Genomic DNA, 26470 nt, shown 5'->3' with positions numbered 1-26470 from the left:
ACTGCAGTTGCTGAATTCATCATCTGAGTATGTCAGGTTACATGATTAGAAATTGTTGGGGAAGACAAGTTATGGGACTCTTTGGTGACTTTCTGCCACAGTTTCACATTTCTAGAGTATTGCAAACTCGCCCCTTTTCCTGCAAGTCAATAACATGCTGAATGACAGAGTTGGAGCTCATGTGACGAGTTTACACATGCAATGTAGTCGTCGTAAAACGCCTTGTGAAAACGACATGACAGTACCAGAGAACTTCTTCCTGTCCACAAACATATAGTGTATAGAAACAAACGAATAGGAGACTTTGTGCGTGATGTAAAAATGGATACATGTAAGCCACATAAGACGCATGTGAGGTCACATCTAGAATACCAAGTGAAGCTTGGGTTTTTATATTTGTCCTAGTACTTATTTTATGACTGTAAAATATAATTGAAAGATTAAATGCAGACACTACTGAAATAGCTTAATGTCTGAGGGGAACAATCAGTCATTGTGAGCCATTCTTTCAAATTCAACAAACTTATTAACAAGAACTGTTCAAATGTTTGAAAATACTCAAAAATGGAACTGTAGATGCATGGATTAAACTAAGTGTGCAGCTGACAGCAGAACCCTGGTGTTCTTCAGCCTGGAATATTATGTTTATCTGACATTTTAGATAAATGACAATAGACAATCTTTGTTATGTGTAATGATATTTTTGGACTACAGTTTTATATTTTCTTGTGCACATATGAAATCTGTGTAAAATGCAGATCCAGGATGAATGTAATGCAAACTTCTGGAGTTTTTTTTTTTTTTTTTTTCTGTCCACCCTGGCCATTGGACCTTACTCTTTTTCTATGTTAACTAATGTTGTCTTATTTTAATTTATTTTGTCTTTTATTTTTCTTTTCTTCATTATGTAAAGCACTTTGAGCTACTTTTTGTATGAAAATGTGCTATATAAATAAATGTTGTTGTTGTTGAAGTATGTATTCACTCCATTAATATATCCATCTTCACTTTATATACCATCATGTACTGTATGCACTATCACAAAGTACTTTAGTGTGCAAAAAAAGATTACAACACAGCATGACATTTTTAAAAGTCATGCTTTCAAACAAATGAACACCTGTTTTTTCTTGCTTTATCTAACAAGGCCAAGTGTCACCATGAGCAATACCAAAACCAGTAATGCTCTTTGTATCATACACATCACATGCTCTGTATGTCAGTCAGTCATCCGCTAACTCACTTTGTCCTGAACAGGGTCACGGGAGGTCTGCTGGAGCCTATCCCACCTAGAATAGGGATTCTGTCCATAGTAGGGTGTTTTTGTTTAAAAGCTCCCTTTCTTCAGTTAGATTATTTGAAAATCTCTTGCCAATATTTTAAATGTCTTCTTAGCATTTCCTTTCAGCTGTGACCTAAGTATATTGCAGCTAATTAGCCAGAGACCCACCTACTTCATAGTCACATAGTAGTTACTGCTGTAGTCCTCCCATACAGTGTGGAAGGTGAGCACCAAGAAAGGGAAGTAGTACTCTCCTAATTGTCTCTTTCTCCTTATTTAGAACCTTATGAGGTTCTTACTTGGTCTGCTGCTGCCAAGCAAGCACAAGACTGGGGGCCTTCTGGTCCTACCTCTCTGCTTGCATTGACTTACCAATAAGGTTGTACTGTATAGCACTCTGGGTAATGTACAGTGCATCCGGAAAGTATTCACAACGCATCACTTTTTCCACATTTTGTTATGTTACAGCCTTATTCCAAAATGGATTAAATTCATTTTTTTCCTCAGAATTCTACACACAACACCCCATAATGACAACGTGAAAAAAGTTTACTTGAGGTTTTTGCAAATTCATTGGGCAGAAACATTTTTTCCCCAGGAAAAAAAAATATCATGGAGAGTCGACAACAGTTGTTATTTGTGCACTGTTACCTTTTGTATTATTATTTTGTTTATTTACCAAACATGGCTCTGTGAGAAAAATGCCTATTATCAAACAACTAGAAGACTACTTGGATATTATATGCTACTACACATGATAAGAAAAAGACACATTTTAAATAGGTGAGCGCAGAAAAGGCAGCAAGGTCTGCTGAGGGTATATATTGATGTGCTTCCATTTATGACAGGTATATCAGTGAGTTTCACTTTATTGTTTGATGTTCAGAATCAAAATTCACTTTATTGGCCAGGTGCACTAATGTATACTAGGAATTTGTCTTGATAGTATTGGTGCAACATATATATAAGAAGATAAAATATAAAATGATAAAGTATAATGCATCATACAGGGCATTACAAAAAATGAAGAGATAGTGGGGTTAAAATATCCAGGCATCTAGTGTGCAGGTATAATAGATACGGAGTAGAAGCTCAGACCTGCTTAGTAAGAATAACTGCAAAAGAAAAAAAAAACTTGGGTGATGTGTTGTTTTAGCTTTCACTGGGCGAAGACATATGATGGAGGGAAGTCTTTGGAGCAGGTGATACCCAGGGCAAGTCAGATCAGCAGTGATCTTTGCAGCACTCTTCCTAACCCTGGATTCATTTTGGACTTCAATGGAAGGTAAGTTACAGCTTACGATTTTTTTACAGGCTCGGATGATGTGTTGCAGATTGGCCTTAGCCTGAACAGAGGCTGCACCAAACCAGACAGTTATAGATGAAGTCAAAATGGACATGACTGACGGCTGTGTAGAACTGGACAAGTACTGCTCGAGGGAAATCAAATTTCCTTAGCTGACATAAAAAGAACAATCCCGGGTGGGCTTTCATAGTAATACATGTGACATTATCGTCCCACTTAAGGTTTTGTGACAGCACAGTGCTCAGTAACTTGCAATGATTCTGTCATCCCAACGGCTGAGCCATTTATAGAAAGTGATAGGTGAACAGGCGACTGCTTCCTGAAATCTGTTATCATCTCTTGAGTTTTTTGAAGGGCGGCACGGTGGTGCAGTGGGTAGTGCTGCTGCCTCGCAGTTGGGAGACCTGGGTTCGCTTCCCGGGTCCTCCCTGCATGGAGTTTGCATGTTCTCCCCGTGTCTGCGAGGGTTTCCTCCGGGTGCTCCGGTTTCCCCCCACAGTCCAAAGACATACAGGTTAGGTGGATTGTGCTTGGTGTGTGGGTGTGTGTGTCCTGCGGTGGGTTGGCACCCTACCCGGGACTGGTTCCTGCCTTGTGCCCTGTGTTGGCTCCAGCAGACCCCCGTGACCCTGTGTTCGGATTCAGCGGGTTGGAAAATGGATGGATGGAGTTTTTTGAATGTTAAGGACCAAATTACTATGGCTGTACCACAATGTCAGATTTTAAGCCACCATACAAAAGTATATTTTAAGTATAACTTTTTGGCAATAATGTTCACTTCAGAATAATTGATTAACATTTACTATATATGTCAAAGTTAGGTATGGATGGAGAGGATGCCCCACCTGCACGCAGTACTATCATGGAGTAAGATTATGGGGTTTAATCATCTGTGTCACAGGGTACTGTACTGTTATTCGTTTCTTGCCACCTCTGAATGTGTTGTGACTGACCCAATCACAAGCGAATTTACACCTTTTATTTTTTTTTAACCATATTCAGCTGCTGTCAGGTGCTATGGTTGCTATGCTGATTGAGCAAGTAACTGTGTGAGTTGTTTTATGTGAACTGTGTTATATTTGTACTTATGTACATATTTATTTTTGCCTTTTTATTACTTTTAATGCTCCATGTTAGTCCTCAAGTCATTATGCAGTGAATGAGACTTCCTAACTACTGACAGCAAACACTTAGTGCAACAATCACAGTATACACATTTCCACCTATAATTCACAGTATTTCCTGTAGTTGGATTGGTCCCATATAACATCACGTACATACCTCACGTGAACCACTCCAGGGTTCGCTTGGTACCACACCAAGACTATCTTTTCCAATCAGTCTTAGTACGGTTGTTTTGGTCCACACCAGAGTGCAATATGCATGTTCTAATACACGTAAACTCACCAAACTTTCGAGAAAATTGCAACAGAGCTTGATAAAACTGAACCAAAAGAACTAGGTCTGAAAATGCCTCAAGACTCTAATAAGTCATGTCATTATTTATCCCACTTAATTGAGACCAGGGTGGAGGGACGGGGTTTCAGACTCTAATACACTGACATTTCCAATTTATTTTTGCACACACAGGTTTGCCCCTTTTGTTTTATGTGTAAATGTGTTCACAGGCTTTCCACGAATTTTAAATCCATAGTGAAAGAAGAATTTCATTTGGTATACAGAATCAACTGGTATGCCGCCCAATACAGTGGCCTTCGAGGTGCTGTTCCATAGGTACATATATTATGCTTACATAGATTGGTGGCCACAATTTATATTTTGTAAATAAAACATAATTTTCATGATTTTCTCTTTTTCATTTGCTTGACTGAAAACAAATAGCAACTGTGGAAAAAATGTACAGTGGTTGTGTTAACTTGAAAATTCACTAAAACATACACTTTAGTAAGGAGTGTCAAACCTTTTCTTTTCAACCAAAATTGTTAAAAGAATGTTAAATTTTGGCATAATAGACAGCTTTTAAAAAGAAAAGTTGCTTTTAATTTTGAGAAATCACACAATTCAAAAAATATTACTTTAAAGGCAACTTAAGTACAAATGTTTTAGCCATTAAGCACTACTTCATTAAATTAACTATATATTTGCCAACATTTACCAAACTGACAACATCTGAACAATACAAATACCAGATTATTAAAACAACTACAATAATAAGACCTTAATGAGGACCAGTTTTTCATGGCTTCTAAAACACATGATCTGAGTTTAATAAAATAAAGCAAAAAAATGAAGCAGAACTGATCATTTCAGTCTTTATTGATTAAAAATAATTAGAGAGCCATGCATTAAAATCCAAAACCAAATGGGAAAAGAAAAACAAAAAAATAAAAAAAATTGAGGAGAGAGTAACAAACTTTCTTTTAAATACATTTGTGTTATTACCCACATTAAACAAAGTACTGTGTAAAACACTCTGCCATGTTTCCAAAAATCACTGTTAATAATGTATTACAGTAAAGCAAAAAGACAAATTACTTGTAGTGGCATTTCTTCCCAGCTGCACAACGCTGCTTCAGGATGCCCTCCTTTATTATTTATTAGAAGGGCTTTGCAGTGAAACAGCCATGTAAAGTTGTAACGGTGAATGGCATATGAAATTGACAACTGTGAGATCTTAGAATGTGGAACATAGAAGAAACACCATTACAAGCAAGGTAATCAGTACTTGTTAATTATTCTTAATTTGCAATATACTGTATGAACTTGTGGTCTTCAAGAATACTTTAATAATGGTTGAGAGCAGACAGAAATATCATCCAGCATATTAAAAATAATAATCAGTAAGAGACTTCACTACACTGTAACTCATCAGCCTTCCAAAGACAAAACAGCAAGACATGGGAGGCCAGTTATTTCAGGAATTAATGAGCTGGGTGAGCTTCCTGCTGTTACTGAATCCTAAATTCAGCTCAGAATGATTTTGTGGTGACTATTGAGTGTCATGAATCTGAGAGAAAAAAGCACTTTTTAATGTGTTCTTGTGACGCTACAAGGAGATGCAGCATTTTTTTTGTTTTACAGACATAACCTAATGTCCTATGGCTACACTGGAAAGCATGCATGTACAGAAGCAGTACCACATAGGCACATGCCTGCACTTGTTTATTACAAAGTCACTCCCAACAGGCAACTGGCAAACTATGGCAATCCAGGTAAGTTGGATCTCCTGTAGCGGAGATAGAGTTTGGACATGAGGCAAAGGACAATGGACTTTTAGTTTAACTTCTGAAAACAACGAGGGTGTATTTTCTCTCTTAGCATTAACAAAACAGAAAGGAGCCTTAATGATTCTGTAAGAGGAAGATCCAAGAAACTTTATTTCAGATTCTACACAGAATATGTTAATTTGAATTTATTTATCAAGGAGCAGCAAAAACAAAAAACTGACCTTACATAATTGGTATTATCTTGGTCTTACTTGCATGTGTGAGTGTAGTACACACGAGTAGATCTAATGTAAGTACTATAAAGTAGATTATACTATAAAGTACTTTTCTGAATAGGCTTAATTTTAACATCATATAGCTCCTTTTTGTGTTTATCTTGATAAAAGATCAAAGAATATAAAAATGCATATATAGATGATCTATGCAAATTATATTGTGCCTGAAGTAGAATTGAATGAGAATAAAAGATGACAAAAGATATTGTGGATTCAGTATATATTACTTACAATTTGATAGAAACCTGAAATTTACTCTGTGTTGATATATATACATCTATCCTTAGCAATCATTATTGCAACTCCATTGCTCCTGGGTTTTGCTTATGGTCGGCTGAGGCAGTGCAAGAATTTCTAGCTTAATTATTAGAGACAACTCCCTAAAAATCTTTGTTTTTTTGTGTTTTTTTTTTTTAAAAAAAAAAAGACAAAAAAAAAAAAAAAACAGAAAAGTTCAATTTTGAAGACCATGTTTTTGCCTTGTGCATTCTAAACACTGGAGGCAGTTAGAAAGAAAAAAGTGTACCGTAACAATCATTACTTGCTGCTAGAAAAGAAAAAAAAAAAAGAATATTATGTTGAACAAGGCAGCAGTGACATGGATAAGAGATCTTCTGATTTAGCCTCTTTAACTTTCTGCACAAGCACTAATCGTGTCATGGGGCAAATATGATAAAATAGTTCAGTTTGTTCACAATTTTTGAAAATGGATTTTTGTAAATGAAGTAACTCTTATGGCACTGGTGGTACATTAATAATCTCCTGAAAAGCACTCTAGTGCATAAACAGTAATCACTCAGGAGGAATTACGTTTTTACAAAAAAATAAAGCAAAATCTTACATTTTCATAACATTTCCTACATGAAATGTACAATTTAATGAGAATATAGGTAAGTTAATTGAATGATGTGACATCCAAAAACACATTCAATATAATATTACCTTTTAACACTGGAAATCTATTTCGTTTTCATGTTCACTCTTGCCAATGAGGTACATGTAAAAATAACTTTTTTTTTTCAAAAAAAAAAAATTAACAGAAGAGTTACAGCAAAAACATTCTGCAATGCTGCTAAACACATAATTTGGCAGTACCTGTAAACACCTTAATGTATTAAGCAACAATGATTCTTTATACGTCAGAGATTACAGTTGTCTGTTTTATCTATTAATTAACTGAATCCTTACAATTCCAAATTATACTGCAAGTGCTGTGAGACAAAACCTTGAAAAGTTCATATTTCACTATTTCCATTTATCCATACATAGCACTAAGTTATTTTTATTTTAGATACAAAGGCCAAGTGTGAAACACCAGTATAAAAAAATCAACACCAAATTTTATTATTTACATAGTAAAGTAGTAAAGTTCTCAATCAAGTACTTTTTGTGGCTTCCTATCCTTCTCTTACCTAATTTTTAATCTTCATTTAAAAAAAAAAAAAAAAAAAGATTTTTAATTGAAAATCACCACTAAACTCCACAGACCAGTATACAATTTGTAAGAATGGATGAATGTGGTTCCAGTTACTAAGTTGTTTAACCCAAATAAAAATAAATAAAAAAATCATATTATGTGGAATTAAAAAAGATCTTAACATTTTCTTGTCATCATTTTCAAATTTTACTTTGCTGCTGTTCAACATGTGCATTTGTTAATACAACTAATGTAGATTACAAAGTCTAATCAACTGCTTTATAATAAACTTTGATTAACAACAGCAATGCACATTGTATTTACACTACTGAATGTAGAGCACATTGCTGGTAATTTGTCTGTAATCCAGCTCTTAGTTTCTAGCAAATTTCTGGAAACAGATTTGGGCAAAGATTAAAAACATAAAATATTAACCTACAATAATTGACAGTTATTGGTAGACCCACCCAACCCCTGCTACTATAATATATGTTTCCTATTGACCACATACTTCCACATTATCATAAAATGAAGTTTTAGTAGGAAATGCATGATCTGGCAACTTTGAAACCAATTTTTATATTACAAAGGAGAGGAAGCTTAGCACAAAAAAGCATGAGCATACTTTACTGAAGACAAGAGATTCTTTTATGGTACCATGTATTTTATGATTAAGCAGACTCTATAGTAGGTGCAAGTTGCTCACTAGTCAACATCTGCATTATTCCCATGTGTTCTGTATGGCCAATAAGAAAAATAGCTCACATATTTTATCTCGTAGTAAAACACATGAGTTCAGTGGGACACCAACTGTTTCAAGAACCTGAAAAACTGTAAGCGAGTCAATATTTAACATTTAATTTTAAACGAAAGTGGCAAAAAGGAAAAAAAAAACAACTCAAGTATAATGTATAATACAGATGTTTGATTTTTGCAAACTGTTTTGGCTCCCTGCCTTAGTCTTACAAATATGGTACCAACATGCCAAGGAGTGTCTTCCTTCAGTTTGGAAAGCAATGTTAGATGTTAGTAACTGAAACCACATTCATCCTACAGTTAAGTGTCTATACTAGAATGGGAATATCCCAGATGATTACTCAGTAGTACTGTTTTAGATAAGGCATTATTAAATTACCAAGACTTGCAGGCTTTTGTTCATGTTGATATAAACGCATTTCTAAATTCTGAGCACACTTGGAAAAAGCTTTTGATGGGTTCAGATGTTGGTGATTGCTTTGCATCATACATACAATATACACTGTAAACGTTTAACTTTACTTCCTATAAACTGCAGTTTAAAAGCATACTCCTAGTCATAAAGCATTGTTTTCAATCCTATGGGGTGGTGGCTCTTTAAATTTCTTTGGCAGTAGTGGTTTCAATAGGCCAACAAAATTAAGGAATATGCACGAAAGTGCAGTTTTATTATTTTTTTCCAGAAATTTCAGGTCCTTGGCAGAAAAAAATTTAACTAATGCTGAGTTGTGCAAATCCCACAAGTTTTACATCATCTGGAATTTCTGAGCCTTCAACACCTGAAGCCTGTGGAAAGAAAATGGAGAAATAGCTTTGATAAACAATAACATCTAAATCACGTCATAAAATGATCTTTACCAAAATCAAATACTATACAGTATATCTGTCAATGAACAAAGGAATCTTTAAGATTCTGAAAACTAATATAAATGTATAAAAATTATTTTTAATAATATTCTCTAATGTAGAATGTTAAAGAACAAAGATATTAAGTCAAATAGAAATATAAGACACTTGTGACTGATATTCAATTTTCTCCTAAATGTAGAGAAAAGCCAAGTGAAATGACATCTTTTGTTAGCTAACTAAAAAGATTACAATATGCAAGCTTTCGAGGCAACTCAGGCTCCTTCTTCAGGCAAGATGTAATACAGAGACTGAAGTTCCCTATGTTTATATACACACTCTAGGACAAGAAACAACATAATGATAGTGTATTACATCTTGCCTGAAGAAGGGGCCTGAGTTGCCTCGAAAGCTTGCATATTGTAATCTTTTTAGTTAGCCAATAAAAGGTGTCATTTTGCTTGGGTTTTCTCTACATTCATAATGGCTAACACGGTACAACTGCCTAGTACTCCTAATAAATTATCACCTAAATAAGAAAATAAGGGTAAAATATGATGAAAGGAGTATGTAAGACACCAATTACAGAAATACACATAACATGTACCGTAAACTTAAATACAACTTCCTTGCTAACTATACTGATGCCTATAATCATTGCCTGATTTGAAACAATGTGATTTTTGCTTTTATGATGGTGCCTTACCACATCTTGCATACTCTGTATTGTCTGTTTGTGTTGTTTTGTATATTAGTTTGAGCTTTTAGTGTCTAAAATGTATGTGCTGCACAGCTGTCTCTCATGCAGAGACTATGGCCAGCTATCCTGGGCTTATGGGTAAGGATAAACAGGACTGCAATGTGCTTTGATCTAACAGGGAGAGCCAGGGAGATCATGCCTGGTATCAGATAAAAGAATTCTTTGAAGATATATCAGGAAAGGATAGGAGATAGAGGGGATCACAAACTGAAATTAGTAAAGTTATCCATTTCTTTGGATTCCAGAGAGTTGAATATTTAAAAATGTCAATAGTAACACTGGACGCATAGCAAAATGACTTACGTGGGATTGTGCTCAGACTCCACTTATAGTACTCATTTGCCTATGCCTCTGTGACCAGAAACAGCTACACTGACAATAATAAAGTTACTCATCACACCACCATAATAAGCTTGATCAACAATGATGATGGCTTACAGAAAAGAGATTTGCCTTCAACACTGTAATAGAGAACAATATTCTCTCCTTTAACGTCTGAAAAATGTAGGAAGCAAGTAAGCAAGCTGTAGGCAGACCACACTCTAATTTATACCAGAGAAGATACACTGGAGAAAGTAAGCAGATTTCAATTTCGTGGAGTGATCATAATGGAGGACCTGAAGTGGGCACAGCACCACTTGGTTATAGTCAATAAGGCCTACCAGCATTTTTATTTTCTTAAATAACAGAAGAAAGCCTAGATGTTGCCATACTTGCCATCTTATACAGGTGTACAGAGAAGTCCATATCCCCTGGTTGCATAAAATTTTGGTATTGCATCTGTTCGGCTCAGGTCCAGTTTTTTCTGGGCACTTATAGCACACATGGCATTAGAAAGGCAAACTGCATTATTAAAAACACAGATATCCTGCAAAGTCACTTCCTCCCGCCTTCCTAGATTTGGAGTGTTTCAATCCAGATGTTATATAAGATTACTCAACAGCCACTTGTCCTGACAAACACAGGCAAGCTGTAAGTTAAGTTTACATTGTGCTAGCCGAAGTATTCAGAGTTGCGTGGGTATATTTGTAGAATGGTTTAAGGAAAGAAAGCAAAAGTTTAATGTCTCTGCTCTTGTGAGTTGAGAATTTGTTCTTTTTAGGTCTGAGTGGATTCCAGAATCATGGTAACTCCTTGCTGGGTTGTAACCACAAACACCGTTATGTCTGACTCGTCCTCTTGGTTCAAGGTGGATAGTTCCAAATGCTTAAATTAAAAAGAAAAGCTAACAAAGCAGTAGTTAAACAACCCTTTCATCATCCTTTGTGTTGCACTACAATTCCAGTTGATTGAGCCTCACCCAGCAACGCCCTGCAAAAGTGCACAGTGCTCCTATCAATCTATAGTATAGTAGATAAAAGCAACACGTGGCACTGCCTGGGTAAATAATGCTAAAATCTGGTCATTTAGTCAGCCTGTCTGGCTTCAGTGTGTTTAAATGCTTCACTTGCTCTAAGCTAGAATGTAGCACTGGTATACAAACTGCAGCACAGAGGAGAAGAAAAAACCCACTGGATACTTGGTCAAAATTTTGGGTTCTAAAGAAGTCTATTTTGCCTGTATGGTTCTAAACAGCAAAATTTCGACCAGATGGGACAAATATACAGTATATATACACACACACACGCACACACATATTATATATATATATATATATATATATATATTTGGACTTTCGTGTGTCCTAGTGTCTGTCTGTAGTCGGGCTAAATATTCACAATAGCGCCCAACGTGGGGCCTTCCTCGCCGTTAACTGGCAGGGGACCCCGTTTAAAAATAATTTTGTGAACAGCCCGGCACAGCAGATGAAGGCATGCATACGCGGTGGCAGACTTGTACACACCGCCACACGCAACTCAGTTGGCAAGCCGCTGAAGGTTCATGGAAACACCACTTTCCCCGATGGGATGGAAGACGGCCAGGTGTAGCCTGAAGACTGCGGGAAATCCGAAGAAGCTCGTCGTCAGCAAACGGATCGGCATGTCGGAGAAAGCGGACAGGCAAGGGAAGCTGCCTCCAGGAGATGGGATCCAGGAGGTAGGTACCGGACCCAGGGAGAGTTTGCCCTGGGAGTTGCATTGTGCTGTTCCGGGTGCCTACCTTGTACAGCAGGGGTGCCTACAGTTTTTCGGCTTGCGAGCTACTTTTAAAATGACCAGGTCGAAATGATCTACCTACATTAAAAATGCTATATTATATATATATATATATATATATATATATATTCACGGCATTCGTAGTCTGAATCACAATCTGATTGTATGGGTGGTTACCTACCAGGTAACGCTTGTGGTTGGTCAGCAAGTCAGCTAACATCCTCCACGGTGCCCTCAGTTGTGAGAAGCAGATCATAGAATGGTTGAAATAGTTTACTGTCAAATAATGCAAAGAGTACGCGACACGTGTTTCGCCCTAATTCTGGGCTCATCAGGCGTACACACTCACTGCACTCAATTACGGGAATCGAACCTCGGACGTCAGCGCTAGAGGCGAAGCAAATAACATTGCGCCACGGCGTGTGGTTCGTTTATTTGACAGCATGTAGATCGGGGTAATTACATTCACGGCATTCGTAGTCTGAATCACAATTTGATTGTATGGGTGGTTACCTACCAGGTAACGCTTGTGGTTGGTCAGCAAGTTAGATGAGCCCAGAATTAGGGCGAAACACGTGTCGCGTACTCTTTGCATTATTTGACAGTAAACTATTTCAACCATTCTATGATCTGCTTCTCACAACTGAGGGCACCGTGGCGGATGTTAGCTGTTAGCGAAACCACCAGGACTCTTCCTAGAGCTGGCCGGCCATCTAAACTGAGCGATCAGGGGAGAAGGGCCTTAGTCAGGGAGGTGACCAAGAACCCGATGGTCACTCTGTCAGAGCTCCAGAGGTCCTCTGTGGAGAGAGGAGAACCTTCCAGAAGGACAACCATCTCTGCAGCAATCCACCAATCAGGCCTGTATGGTAGAGTGGCCAGATGGAAGCCACTCCTTAGTAAAAGGCACATGGCAGCCCACCTGGAGTTTGCCATGAGAAGGAAAATTCTCTGGTCTGATGAGACAAAGATTGAACTCTTTGGTGTGAAAGCCAGGCGTTACGTTTGGAGGAAACCAGGATCACCAGGCCAATACCATCCCTACAGTGAAGCATGGTGGTGGCAGCATCATGCTGTGGGGATGTTTTTCAGCGGCAGGAACTGGGAGACTAGTCAGGATAAAGGGAAAGATGACTGCAGCAATGTACAGAGACATCCTGGATGAAAACCTGCTCCAGAGCGCTCTTAACCTCAGACTGGGATGACGGTTCATCTTTCAGCAGGACAACAACCCTAAGCACAAGGCCAAGATATCAAAGGAGTGGCTTCAGGACAACTCTGTGAATGTCCTTGAGTGGCACAGCCAGAGCCCAGACTTGAATCCGATTGAACATCTCTGGAGAGATCTCAAACTGACTGTGCACTGACACTTCCCATCCATCCTGATGGAGCTTGAGAGGTGCTGCAAAGAGGAATGGGCGAAACTGGCCAAGGATAGGTGTGCCAAGCTTGTGGCATCATATTCAAAAAGACTTGAGGCTGTAATTGCTGCCAAAGGTGCATCGACTAAGTATTGAGCAAAGGCTGTGAATACTTACGTACATGTGATTTCTCAGTTTTTTTATTTTTAATAAATTTGCAAAAACCTTAAGTAAACTTTTTTCACGTTGTCATTATGGGGTGTTGTGTGTAGAATTCTGGGGAAAAAAATGAATTTAATCCATTTTGGAATAAGGCTGTAACATAACAAAATGTGGAAAAAGTGATGTGCTGTGAATACTTTCAGGATGCATTGTGTATATATATATATATATATATATATATATATATATATACATATATACTAGGGGGCTCCGCCCCCTGCTCGCTTCGCTCGCCAACCCCTGGTGTTGGGAAATTACAAAAAGCGTGATGTATGAATGAGATATAGCATAGTGTGAAGGTGTAGATGACGCAGATAGGAAGCAAACAATAAACTGTTTGGCACAATTGTAAAGGTTTATTGGAAAATTTCTTTGTAAACAACATTAGTAGTAAAGATGGTGTCTTGTCCTTGAATGAGTTTTCCTTGGCATGGAGCATCTACGACCTTAACTTTAACGTCAGATGAACGTCGAAGTTGTGAGAAGGCCACATAAAGTTGTCCATGTACAAAAACGGGCTCAGATAGGTAGATGCCAACCTTGTGCATGGTTTGTCCTTGTGATTTGTCAATGGTCATGGCAAAGGCAGGTTTAATGGGGAATTGTTTCCGTTTAAGTGTAAAAGGTAATTCCAGGTCAGAACTTGTAAGGTCAATTTTAGGAATTAGAACAGTATTGTTAGCATGTGATCCTGTAAGAACTGTTGCTTGAATAACATTGTGTGTTATGGTGTAGACGACTAAACGTGTACCACTGCATAAACCCTGTTTAGTGTTAAGGTTTCATAATAGCATGAGTATTGTTCCGTTTTTAAGACTAAGACTGTGTTGTGGTAATCCGGCTGGGTTAATAGTGTTCAAATATGCTAAGGGGAAATTAAGATGGTCATTGTCGACATCAGAGTCAACTTTGTCAGAGTTTAGAAAGAGGTGTGACTCTCCAGGAAGTAATGAAATGACCTGGTTATTAATGTGATCAACAGTAATATTTTTTGGACATAATATACTTCGTTGTGTTAAAAGGGGCATTTGGTCTAATGAGACCGCTGTTCCAAATATCTCCGTAAGTAAGTCGTCGCAGATGAAGGGTTGAGGAATTGTAATAATATCTGGGTGAAGTCCATCTGTATTGGTGAGTGTACAATGTTCTAGTTGTAATAACCAATTGTTATATTCGGGATCTGGAAATCACATGTTTTGTACCAAGTGTATCTTTAGAAAGCAATGGCAATTGTTCGCGCAACATTTTTTGTTCCGCGGTTTTAGAAGCGCGCCGAGGTGATTTTTTTTTTTGATGCGGGTTCGTGTTTGTGGTTCCGTTACTCGAGCCGTCTAGTTTTGTATCCATGATCGTGAATTGATGACTTGTTTGATCTTTATCGTTACGAATATGGATAAGTAATAAGTAGGATCGAACTCACTGTTAATATGCGGACTGTTCGTTTCTTCGTATTATCACCAATCAGGTCTCGCGCCTGTATATGTATTGTAGTTCGGTCTCGTGTTGTTTATATGACGTCGTCGCGTATTTTAAGGTGGACTGAATAATAGCTGAGCGCATGGCATGTGGAGCAATAGGTAAGCACTGTCTAAAATCTACTCCTAATAAAAGTACCTTTCCTCCAAAGGGAATATTATTATTCATCAACGCAATGCCAATTGTCCGTGTATTTTAAGGTGGACTGAACAGTAGCTGAGCGCATTGTAAGTGGAGTAATAGTTAAGCACTGTCTAAAATCTCCTCCTAATAAAAGTACCTTTCCCGCAAAGGGAATATTATTATTCATCAACGTTTGTAGAAGTTTATCAATGGTGTTGAGTAAGTGACTGGATGCCATTGTACATTCATCTATAATTAATAGTGTGGCAAGACGGATGTCACGTGCATTGTTACTATGCATTGTCATAGTGGATACCGATGTTTCTGTGATTGGGACCGGTATTTGGAATAAGGAGTGACATGTGTTTTTGGAGCCGAGACATTTTTTCTTCCGCGGTTTCAGAAGTGCTTTGTAGGTGCCGACGTGATTTGTGCATATTTGCGTTCTTGATTTGTTTCAGGGTGCACTGTTCCAATGCGATGTAATATTTGTCCACATACGCGAAAGCAGTATGGGTCATTGCCTTTTGGTGACCTGATATTTACTCCGGTAGATGCAAAATCAAATGAACTATTGTAGGATGTAATGCAGTTCATAAAGTTTTTACTTTCAGATACTTCGTTAGTTAGAAGCTTCTGTAGATATGCAGGATATGAATGTAAAGGAGGCAGTGTAATTTGACTTTTGTGACAACAACGTGTAAATTCATTACTTGTATTGCCATTTGTTTCTTCAGGGAAGTTAAGTGAATGACAATGATTGCAAATGACATTCATTAATCCCAATGAACTTTCATGAAAAGTGGACTTATTATTGAACGCGCTGTCAGCTAACTAGCGCAATCGTTAGTGTGGTCGTGGGTCTGAATCATCCTTTTTGTGTACGTTTCGCGTGCTATGTCCGTAGTCTGTCCCGTTTCGTGTCCAATGGGCTTTGTGTGGCGCTCGCGGCTTGTTTTTTTTTTTGTGTGCTGGGGGCTTGTTGCCTGAGTTTTTATTTCTATTAGTGGAGGGGGTGTTTGTGTGTCGTGGGGCTGAATCGTCCTTTTTGTGTGCGAACCGTTTCGTGTGCTATGTGTGCCTGCGTGTGACTCCTTTGTTTTTGGTGTCCTAGGGGCGCGTGGCCTCATTTCTTATTTCAGTTACTGGAGGGGGGCTTTGGGTGTCGTGGGTCTCAATCCTCTTCTTTGTGTGTGTCCCGTTTTGTGTGCAATGGCTTCGTGCGTTTATGTTGCATTCCATCCGGCCGGTTTCCGTTGCTTTGTTTTTGGTTGGGGGGTTTGTGGGGCGCCTGCACAGTACGTCTTTTGTGGCCACGGCCCATGGCCGGATGTCCCTGCGTCCATCCGGTTTAGCATTCTCAGTTAGTAATATGGATATATATATATATATATATATATATATAAAATAGTCATGCTCCAGTAATTTTATGATTCTATTTTTATATTCTGTTTCATTCTATTTTTATATTCTGTTTTGGCATTACAGCCAAACAATCTGAGTAAAACATACATGCATGAATTTCTTTGTACTTTTACTCCAATTTGGACTAAATACATTCATGCTACTTTCAGATAACTATCAATCTTTAAAAATATCTTCCAACCTATTTTCTTATTTTTAATAGATGCTCTATAGTATGGGTAAAGCTAATGAATTATGTCTGGAAAAACACAAATATGACACTAGGGTGTTCATCGTGTATTGTCCCTTATGTAAAAATAAGTCAGAAGTTGCATGCCGCTTCACTTTTACAAGTTAACTTTCAAATACATATTTAGTTAATTTATTTAAGCCTGACACTGTAACAAACAGAGGTTAAAAACCTCTGATTTAACACATACCAGTTTAAAAGTTACTGATCGATTTGTTTGAGGCTCATCCACAATCTTCTGCAAGTTAGCAGCAACTACATGGAAAAAAAAAATCATTACACATAATGCAGCTTTAACAGTACAGTGCCATTTACTTCAAATGTGGCTCATGATTTTTGTACAACATTATAACATTGTTTTGTCAAATTCAGAAGCTTGCAAATGACAAAAATATACTTTGTAAGTATAAAATAATATAATGTATATTGCAGCAATAGAATGAGAAATATAAAAATATTCAAGGAAACACACATTTTTATAATTTAGCAGCATAAAGCATTGCATTTAGACATACTGCATAAGCAATGATATATTTCTTGTGGTCAAGCACCAGAGAGAGAGAGAGAGAAAAAAAAAAATCAAAAGTACTATTAATGATGTAGAGGAAAGCCATGTAAGCACCAAAGCAAATCATAATAAATGTTTTTCATTTGTGAACTCCAAACAAGAAAAAAAACAAAGATTATTTCATACATTTAAAACCACAGAAGTAAATTATAGCCACAAAATCAAGACATGTCACATTTGATCCTCATTATTGTTTGCAATGTATATTACTTTATATGCTGAATTAATAGTGGTGTTCTAGCAGATTCCCATTGGCCATGCAAAACAGACAAAACATTTTCAAATCCTTCCTTCCAGATTAAATGCAATGCCACAGATTACAAAACATATCTGTATGCAGACCATGAGCCGATTCATGGACTGTGAAGTCCACCTCCTGTAGGAAGGGCCAAGAGAAGGGACAGTAGATAGGTGCTTGAGGGAAGTTTAAGGTGGGGTGAGGAGTTTGCTGCAGGGCTAGACATTACATCACCAGTAAACAGTGACCTGCAGTGAGGTTCATGGCTTGTGAGGCACTGACTCCTTCAGAGTCAGATTTACAAATATATGAACCCAAAAGAGTAGCTTATTCATTATTCAATTGGCAGCCAGCATGTACCATGACTACTGGTTATGTTTCACATCTCATCAGGATACTTTACACATACATCGGTAAGGTTCATATTTGGCTAAGAAAGAATGTTACATTTATAGCAGCAAGAGAGAGCGCATTCACTCCTCACCCTCCATGTGTTATAAATTTGCTGTTGCAATTCCACAATTCATACTCAATTCAATACAAATGAAAGTATAGAGTGGTGTACAAAAAAAACGGATTTCAGTTTTGACCTTAATTGAAATTTTTGGTTGTTTTTAAAAGCTTTTAATTTTGATGCTTTAATCTATTTTAATACAGACTGTTCAACAAAAGGATGACAAGAAGAACAAAATAATATTTTATTTAAGGTCAAAATTTAGTTTTTAAATATTGGATTTTTTTTTTCTTAGTCTGATCCAATTTTTTTTTTTTTATGGTCTTACCTTTATTAGTAAATGAAGTCCATGTGCCTATCCTTCTCCACGAAAATCTCCATTACTTTCTTGTAAAAGTCCTCATTATTTTCATTTAATTTTAAAAGTCTTAATCTTCCATTTTGGCAGTCAGTAGGAACAAAAAATTAAAATAAACGGACTGCTGCAGTGCGCCTTTCTCATATTGCCAAGTTATTGGTGCCCAAAGCCTCTGCATAGAACAGCAGCAACAAGCACCCTTCGGAGCGGCACGGTACTGTCTGCCTCACCTTGTGCCTTTTCACTGAGGTTTTTTGTCCGATCAGCCAGACTAAATAATATGTCACACACATTCATTAAAGATATTAGCCAGACTGTGGAAAGTCAGGGTGTATAATAAACATGTCTGCAAACATTAAATTGGCGACATACAGAGAGACAGCAACAGGCACACGCCAACTGCAGGCATCCACACAGTGTGTGAAGGACAGCACAGCCCGAGGTGAGGGGAGGGGAGGCTCGTCGCTGCCGCATCACGAGTTTTTCCCCTGTATTTGAACAGGATATGTGCCAATACAGCAATTTTGACTATAAAAATGATCAAAATTATTGGAATCATACAGAAAACATATATAGCACAGACCAGTGGACAAATTTATTTTATGTTATCATTATTAGTTTTTTTTTACTTTTCATATTAACGCCTCCCCTGACCGTAAAAGTATTCAGTAAAGTTATAAATGTGACGCAAGAGTGGTTCATTCAAAATTGATTAAAATTACTGCAAATCACAATTCTGTACTAGCCACAAAATTAAAACCATCTCATCATAAAATAGACTTGTACAAATGTTTATCAACAAGCTAATAATTACTTTTATTAACTCAAAAATGCTGTCCTCAGTCTTTCGTTTTACCCTCTTTTGAACAATAGTATATCAGCATGTGCTATGGAAATACTCATGCTTCATTCTGTTTCATCATGGTTTATCTCTATCACAGTCTGCATTTTTTACTATCATCTTAGTATTTTCCTTATTGTTTATGCACATGACATGCAGCAAAAAGCAAATAATGCTGAGTGCTGATTGGTTTTGTGAACTTAGTAATGACATGCAGGTGGACAATAACCCTGGCTTCTTCAAAAATACAAGGCTTTCTTTTAACAAAAAATGTAATCAGTTCATTTCACATTTATAACTAAATTAGTAGTTTTCTGCATACAATATTTGTAGTTTTTTATTAAAACCAAGGGATAATATTATTGGCAGGAAGTGTGGTGTAGTGGTAAAGGCTTCAAACCCTGAGGTTGGACGATCAAATTCTGCTACTGACATTGTGCGACCTTAAGTAAGTCACTTCATCAGCTTGTGCTCCTATTGGAAAAACAAAAGAAATGTAACCAATTGTATCTAAAATGTTGCACGTCACCTTGGATAAAGGTATCAGTCAAATAATAAGTAATAATAATATTATCATTAGGTCACTGGAGCTGCTTACTCTTGAACATGCTATACACAAATGTCCATGAGTAAAACATTTCTGCATTAGATTAATTCCTGTTTATTCTTGTGACTTGGCATTTGTTGATTGTCAATGTAAAAAACAGTTTTACAGGAAAGTGTTTTCTTTTGAATTGAAAAAGGTAATTAGTAGTAATAATTTGAATTTTGAATATATATTAATGCTCATTACTAGATGTTTACTATTTTCATTTGTTTATGTTGTTCACTCAAATACAGTATTTCTTTTTGTGGTTTTCATCAGTTGTATGTGGTCATCCTTTAAAGTCCACAGATGTAAATGAAAATGCAAACTGTTGCTTGAAGTGGAAAAACGTAAGTGCCAGAACCCTTTGTGTTACAATGATGTAGTAAAACTGAAGATTGAGGAACTGTAGTTTTGAGCATCACAACACAATTTCTGTGGGCTATGGAATTACCAGCACTGTGTCCAGGCTCTGGGGATAGACAGGGCAGAAAGGATAGCCATGATGAGATCAGAAATGCATCTAAGAGTAAGCAGATGTGCATGTAAATATAAATAATTTTGGAAGACAGGGGTGGGGGATCCCTTTCAAAGTCTGTAGATGCGAATGTGTATTAAAATTGAGTAGCTTGTGGAGGATCAAGTAAGTATAAACTGACGCTGTTGTTCCACGTTCTTGGATTTGCAAGTATCAGGGTCTTACTTAGACCCCTCTGTGTTGCACACAGTCTTAATCTATAGAAAATCAAACAGCAGGGGGGGATAGAAGGGCCTTTGGGCTTTCGTGCACATTCACATAATGGTGTAACACTGATCGGAGCTAAATTGTATATGATGGGCAAAAAGATAAGGGGCTTACCACTTTTGTCAAGAATATAATCGAGAAAAAGATCAGGGGCTGTGCACAATAGACCAGAGGCTTAAGCCTCTGAAACCTCCATCCCATTCCCGACGGCACTATGTCACTTCTGGCTGGTGTTGCATCAGAAGACAGGACTTTCACCTCTACTTCTCTTACTACCTTTTTACTTCTAGCGAAGAAACATTTACACACAGCACCTAGTACTGGCACTCTAATTGTAAAGCTCTCTGGCTAAACATTTGTCTTCACATCTTCCTTGAGCTTTGCTGAAATTTCTCAATTCATTTCATACTTGACTGTAGATGCCAAACATTATCATGTCTCTTGTTTCCTGTCTAACAAGCTGCTTCTTCTTCAGTAGTTTGTCAATATAAATAGCACAGTACAATTAAATTCCTATTTGCATGTTTGATTAAAGGGCGGCACGGTGGCGCAGTGGGTAGCACTGCTGCCTCGCAGTTAGGAGACCTGGGTTCGCTTCCCGGGTCCACCCTGCGTGGAGTTTGCATGTTCTCCCCGTGTCTGCGTGGGTTTCCTCCGGGTACTCCGGTTTCCTCCCACAGTCCAAAGACATGCAGGTTAGGTGCATTGGCGATCCTAAATTGTCCCTAGTGTGTGCTTGGTGTGTGTGTGTGTGTGCGCGCGCCCTGCGGTGGGCTGGTGCCCTGCCCGGGGTTTGTTTCCTGCCTTGCGCCCTGTGTTGGCTGGGATTGGCTCCAGCGGACCCCCGTGACCCTGTAGTTAGGATATAGCAGGTTGGATAATGGATGGATGGATGGATGTTTGATTAACATGCACTACGCCTTTACAGTCCTCGTCTGGCAGTCCAAATCTCAGTCCATTGGCTATGTAAAATATATCACAAAATGTAATTAGTTGTTTGGGAAAAAAATTGTAGCTGCAGACTCAGATGAGATCCTGCTTTTCCCAGTGCTTGTATTTAAATTGATAAAGGCATCCTCATCCAATTAGCCACAGTGTACTGCTGTAGCAAGGTTAGAGATGAAATACAGGGAGGAAACAAAGGTTTTTGTATATACTAAATATTTTTCTTTCTTACAAGAGATATTTTACCAGTTGGGAAGCAGCATAATTTCACCACTTTTTTGTGAAGTGAAATACTGCACCCCTCCTCGAACCACCACCTTATCGTGGTGGAGGGGTTTGCGTGTCCCAATGATCCTAGGAGCTCTGTTGTCCAGGGCTTTATGCCCTTGGTAGGGCCACCCAAGGCAAACTGGTCTTAGGTGAGGGATGAGACAAAGTGCTGTTCAACACAATCTCCTATGATGAATAAAAAATTTGGACAGCGTTTTCCCTCGCCCGGATGCGGGTCACCGGGGCCCCCCTCTGGAGCCAGGCCTGGAGGTGGGGCTTGATGGCGAGCGCCTGGTGGCCGGGCTTGCACCCATGGGGTTCGGCCGGGCACAGCCCGAAGAGGCAACGTGGGTCCCCCTTCCCATGGTCTCACCACCTATGGGAGGGGCCAAGGAGGTCGGGTGCAGTGTGAGTTGGGTGGTGGCCGAAGGCAGGGACCTTGTAGGTCCGATCCTCGGCTACAGAAACTGTCTCTTGGGACGTGGAATGTCACCTCTCTGAAGGGGAAGGAGCCTGAGCTTGTGCGTGAGGTTGAGAGGTTCCAGCTAGATATAGTCGGGCTCACCTCGACGCACAGCTTGGACTCTAGAACCAATCTCCTTGAGAGGCGCTGGACTCTGTACCACTCTGGAGTTGCCCCCGGTGAGAGGTGCTGAGCGGGTGTGGGCATACTTATTGCCCCCCAACTTGGAGCCTGTACATTGGGGTTTACCCCGGTGGACGAGAGGGTAGCCTCCCTCCACCTTCGGGTGGGGGGACGGGTCCTAACTGTTGCTTGTGTGTATGCACCGAACAGCAGTTTGGGGTACCCACCCTTTTTGGAGTCCCTGGAGGGGGTGCTAGAGGGCATATCTTCTGGGGACTCCCTCGTACTGCTGGGAGACTTCAATGCTCACGTAGGCAATGACAGTGAGACCTGGAAGGGCGTGATTGGGAGGAATGGCCCCCCCGAGCTGAACCCGAGTGGTGTTTTGTTATTGGACAACTGATCACCACCTGGTGGTGAGTTGGCTTAGATGGTGGGGGAGGATGCCAGTCAGGCCTGGTAGGCCCAAACGTGTTGTGAGGGTCTGCTGGGAACGTCTGGCAGAGCCCCCTGTCAGAAGTAGCTTCAACTCCCACCTCCGGCAGAACTTCAACCATGTCCCGAGGGAGATGGGGGACATTGAGTTCGAATGGGCCATGTTCCGTGCCTCTATTGTTGAGGCGGCTGACCGGAGCTGTGGCCGTAAGGTGGTCGGTGCCTGTCGTGGCGGCAATCCCCGAACCCGTTGGTGGACACCGGCGGTGAGGGATGCTGTCAAGCTGAAGAAGGAATCCTACCGGTCCCTTTTGTCCTGTGGGATTCTGGAGGCAGATAATAGGTACCAGCATGCCAAGCGCAATGTGGCTTCGGTGGTTGCTGAGGCAAAAACTTGGGCATGGGAGTTTGGGGAGGCCATGGAGAACGACTTTCGGATGGCTTCGAGGAGATTCTGGTCCACCGTCCGGCGTCTCAGGAGGGGGAAGCAGTGCAGTGTCAACACTGTATATGGTGGGGATGGTGCACTGCTGACCTCGACTCGGGATGTTGTGGGTCGGGAGTACTTTGAAGACCTCCTCAATCCCACTAACATGCCATCCAATCAGGAAGCAGAGCCTGGGGACTCGGAGGTGGGCTCACCCATCTCTGGGACTGAGGTCACCGAGGTGGTCAAAAAACTCCTTGGTGGCAGGGCCCCGGGGGTGGATGAGATATGCCCGGAGTTCCTCAAGGCTCTGGATGTTGTAGGGCTGTCTTGGTTGACACGTCTCTGCAACATCGCATGGACGTCATGGACAGTGCCTCTGGATTGGCAGACCGGGGTGGTGGTCCCCCTCTTTAAGAAGGGGGACCGGAGGGTGTGTCCCAACTACAGAGGGATCACACTCCTCAGCCTCCCTGGAAAAGTCTATTCGGGGGTTCTGGAGAGGAGGGTCCGTCGGATAGTTGAACCTCGGATTCAGGAGGAACAGTGTGGTTTCCGTCCTGGTTGCGGAACAGTGGACCAGCTCTACACCCTTAGCAGAGTCCTGGTGGGTGCATGGGAGTTTGCCCAACCAGTCTACATGTGTTTTGTGGACTTGGAAAAGGCGTTTGACTGTGTCCCTCGGGGAATCCTGTGGGGGGTACTCCGAGAGTATGGGATACCGGACCCCCTGATAAGGGCTGTTCGGTCCCTGTACAACCGGTGTCAGAGCTTGATCCGCATTGCTGGCAGTAAGTCGAACCCATTTACAGTGAGAGTTGAACTCCGCCAGGGCTGCCCTTTGTCACCGATTCTGTTCATAACTTTTATGGACAGAATTTCTAGGCGCAGCCAGGGTGTAGAGGGGGTCCGGTTTGGTGGACTCAGGATTGGGTCACTGCTTTTTGCAGATGATGTTGTCCTGTTTGCTTCATCAGGCCGTGATCTTCAGCTCTTTCTGGATCGGTTCGCAGCTGAGTGTGAAGCGGCTGGGATGGGAATCAGCACCTACAAATCCGAGACCATGGTCCTCAGCCGGAAAAGGGTGGAGTGCCCTCTCAGGGTTGGGAGCGAGATCCTACCTCAAGTGGAGGAGTTCAAGTATCTCAGGGTCTTGTTCACGAGTTAGGGAAGAATGGAGAGTGAGATCGACAGGCGGATCGGTGCAGCGTCCGCCGTGATGCGGGCTGTGCATCGGTCTGTCGTGGTGAAAAAGGAGCTGAGCCGTAAGGCAAAGCTCTCAATTTACCAGTCGATCTATGTTCCTACCCTCACCTATGGTCATGAGCTATGGGTAGTGACCGAAAGAACGAGATCGCGAATACAAGCAGCTGAAATGAGTTTCCTCCGTAGGGTATCTGGGCTCTCCCTTAAAGATAGGGTGAGAAGCTCAGTCATCCGGGAGGGGCTCAGAGTAGAGCCCCTGCTCCTCCGCATCGAGAGGAGTCAGATGAGGTGGCTTGGGCATCTGATCAGGATGCCTCCTGGACGCCTCCCTGGTGAGGTGTTCCAGGCACGTCCAACTGGGAGGAGGCCCTGGGGAAGACCCAGGACACGCTGGAGGGACTATGTCTCCTGGCTGGCCTGGGAAGCATCGGGATTCTCCTGGAAGAGCTAGAAGAAGTGGCCGGGGAGAGGGAAGTCTGGGTATCTCTGCTCAAGCTGCTGCCCCCGCGACCCGACCTCGGATAAGCGGAAGAGGATGGATGGATGGATGGATGAAATACTGCATTTCACTGTAAGTTAAATTTCACTTAAATCACTGCGTCATCACTAATAACAGGCTAAAAGCAGCCTGAGCCCTGGTGGCCCCTTGAATTTCTTGGTCTATGTGCTGACTACATATTCACCTACCTATTACTAAATCTCGCCCATCAACAAGTCCTGCTGACACAAGCTCTTGAGAAACACCATCAGCTGTATCTGAAAGATGGAAAATACTGGGATTATCATTATAAATATTAAATTACCTACATAAACTACAAATCATGTACAACAAACATTAATAACAAAATATTCTATAAAAATAAACACTAAACCATAGTGCCTTACAAGTACATGACTCTCATAGAGTGGTTTGCATTTACAGCTGGGATACAGCAAATTAGCAGCTTGATCAGGGAGATAAAAAGAGTCAAACGTAGGGACTAAGCAAACAATATTGTGATTTACAACACAACCTTTTGCTTTGTAGTCCACATACTGATTTCAGTGGACCACAAAATATGTTTTCAGAATGCTTAGTCTCAGAGAAATAGAGTATTCTTTCAACCATAATACAAAAAAAAATCCACCTTTGAGCAAGAATTTACAAACTTATTGAAGAAATTATACAAATTTTGTTTTGCTTTCCCTATTAATGAATTCATTGTTGTGTTTAGAAGTCTTACCTCTTCCTGGCATAAATTCAAATCTTATATCATTTAATTCCTTCTTCAAATTTCTGGGAGGAAAAAAAAAAAACCAAACTAGTAAATAGAAGTAAACAATGCACAGTAATATAATACAAAATAAGTACAAATTAATACACAAGAAAGTTGAAGTCCAAAATGCAGTTTTGTAAATGTTTTTATGAGCACAAAAACTACTTCTATTAAAAATTCTTACTTTTAGGGATTTGGTCTTGTCTGTTGTACGAGATGGAAGACTAGACAGAGCTCCATTAGCAGCAGTGTTATTTGTTTAACTTTTTCTCGAGGTATCTAGTATTTACTCATCTGAGAGGATTTAAGTACATTACACACAAGTATAAATAAGCATGAGGAGCAAACAAAGGGCTCAGAAAGAAAAGAAAAAAGATAAGGAAGCTGAAGTTCCATCAAAGTCTAAACTGGCCTAAAGTTCATTGTACGGCCTGCCAGAGACTGACCTGGAACAGACGGGTGAACATACAGATCTGCAAGGATCTGACACTGCAGCAACAACCTCAGCCGAGAGCACAAGCGGGAGCAAAATTACGAGCAAGACGGGCAAGGAGAATTCATCGATTCCAGGAGGAGTACTGGAACCAAGCATGGCCTTTTTATCCCTGCTGTCCACTACAGCTAATTTCCCATGTGAGTCAGCTGCATCATCCCCCACAGGACTTACAACTACGCCTATGGAGCGTGGACAAGACTGAAACGCATTTTCTGTGCAAGATGGTAATGCTTGGTGCAGTCTTGGGTGGGAGGGTGTTGGCTGGGTTGCATAAAGGATATAAAGACTGATATAAAG

General features: G+C 40.0%; 1 protein-coding gene across 1 annotated transcript in view; it reads right to left on the bottom strand.

The window, feature by feature from the left end:
• Nucleotides 1-4847: 4847 nt before the first annotated feature.
• Nucleotides 4848-26470, bottom strand: part of oxsr1b (oxidative stress responsive kinase 1b) — a 279446-nt gene continuing 257823 nt past the window's right edge. The window contains exons 15-18 of the mRNA XM_028804090.2: nucleotides 25645-25697; nucleotides 25109-25177; nucleotides 16953-17017; nucleotides 4848-9010 (exon numbers count right to left, since the gene is read on the bottom strand). Coding sequence (XP_028659923.1) covers nucleotides 8936-9010; nucleotides 16953-17017; nucleotides 25109-25177; nucleotides 25645-25697 — 262 coding nt within the window. The 3' untranslated portion in view covers nucleotides 4848-8935. The remainder of the gene's footprint in view (nucleotides 9011-16952; nucleotides 17018-25108; nucleotides 25178-25644; nucleotides 25698-26470) is intronic.

The sequence above is a fragment of the Erpetoichthys calabaricus genome, chromosome 6, assembly GCF_900747795.2.
Source record: "Erpetoichthys calabaricus chromosome 6, fErpCal1.3, whole genome shotgun sequence".
Lineage (NCBI taxonomy): Eukaryota > Metazoa > Chordata > Cladistia > Polypteriformes > Polypteridae > Erpetoichthys > Erpetoichthys calabaricus.
The sequence above is the reverse complement of the archived record's forward strand: the minus strand, read 5'-3'. Positions and strand labels throughout refer to the sequence as shown.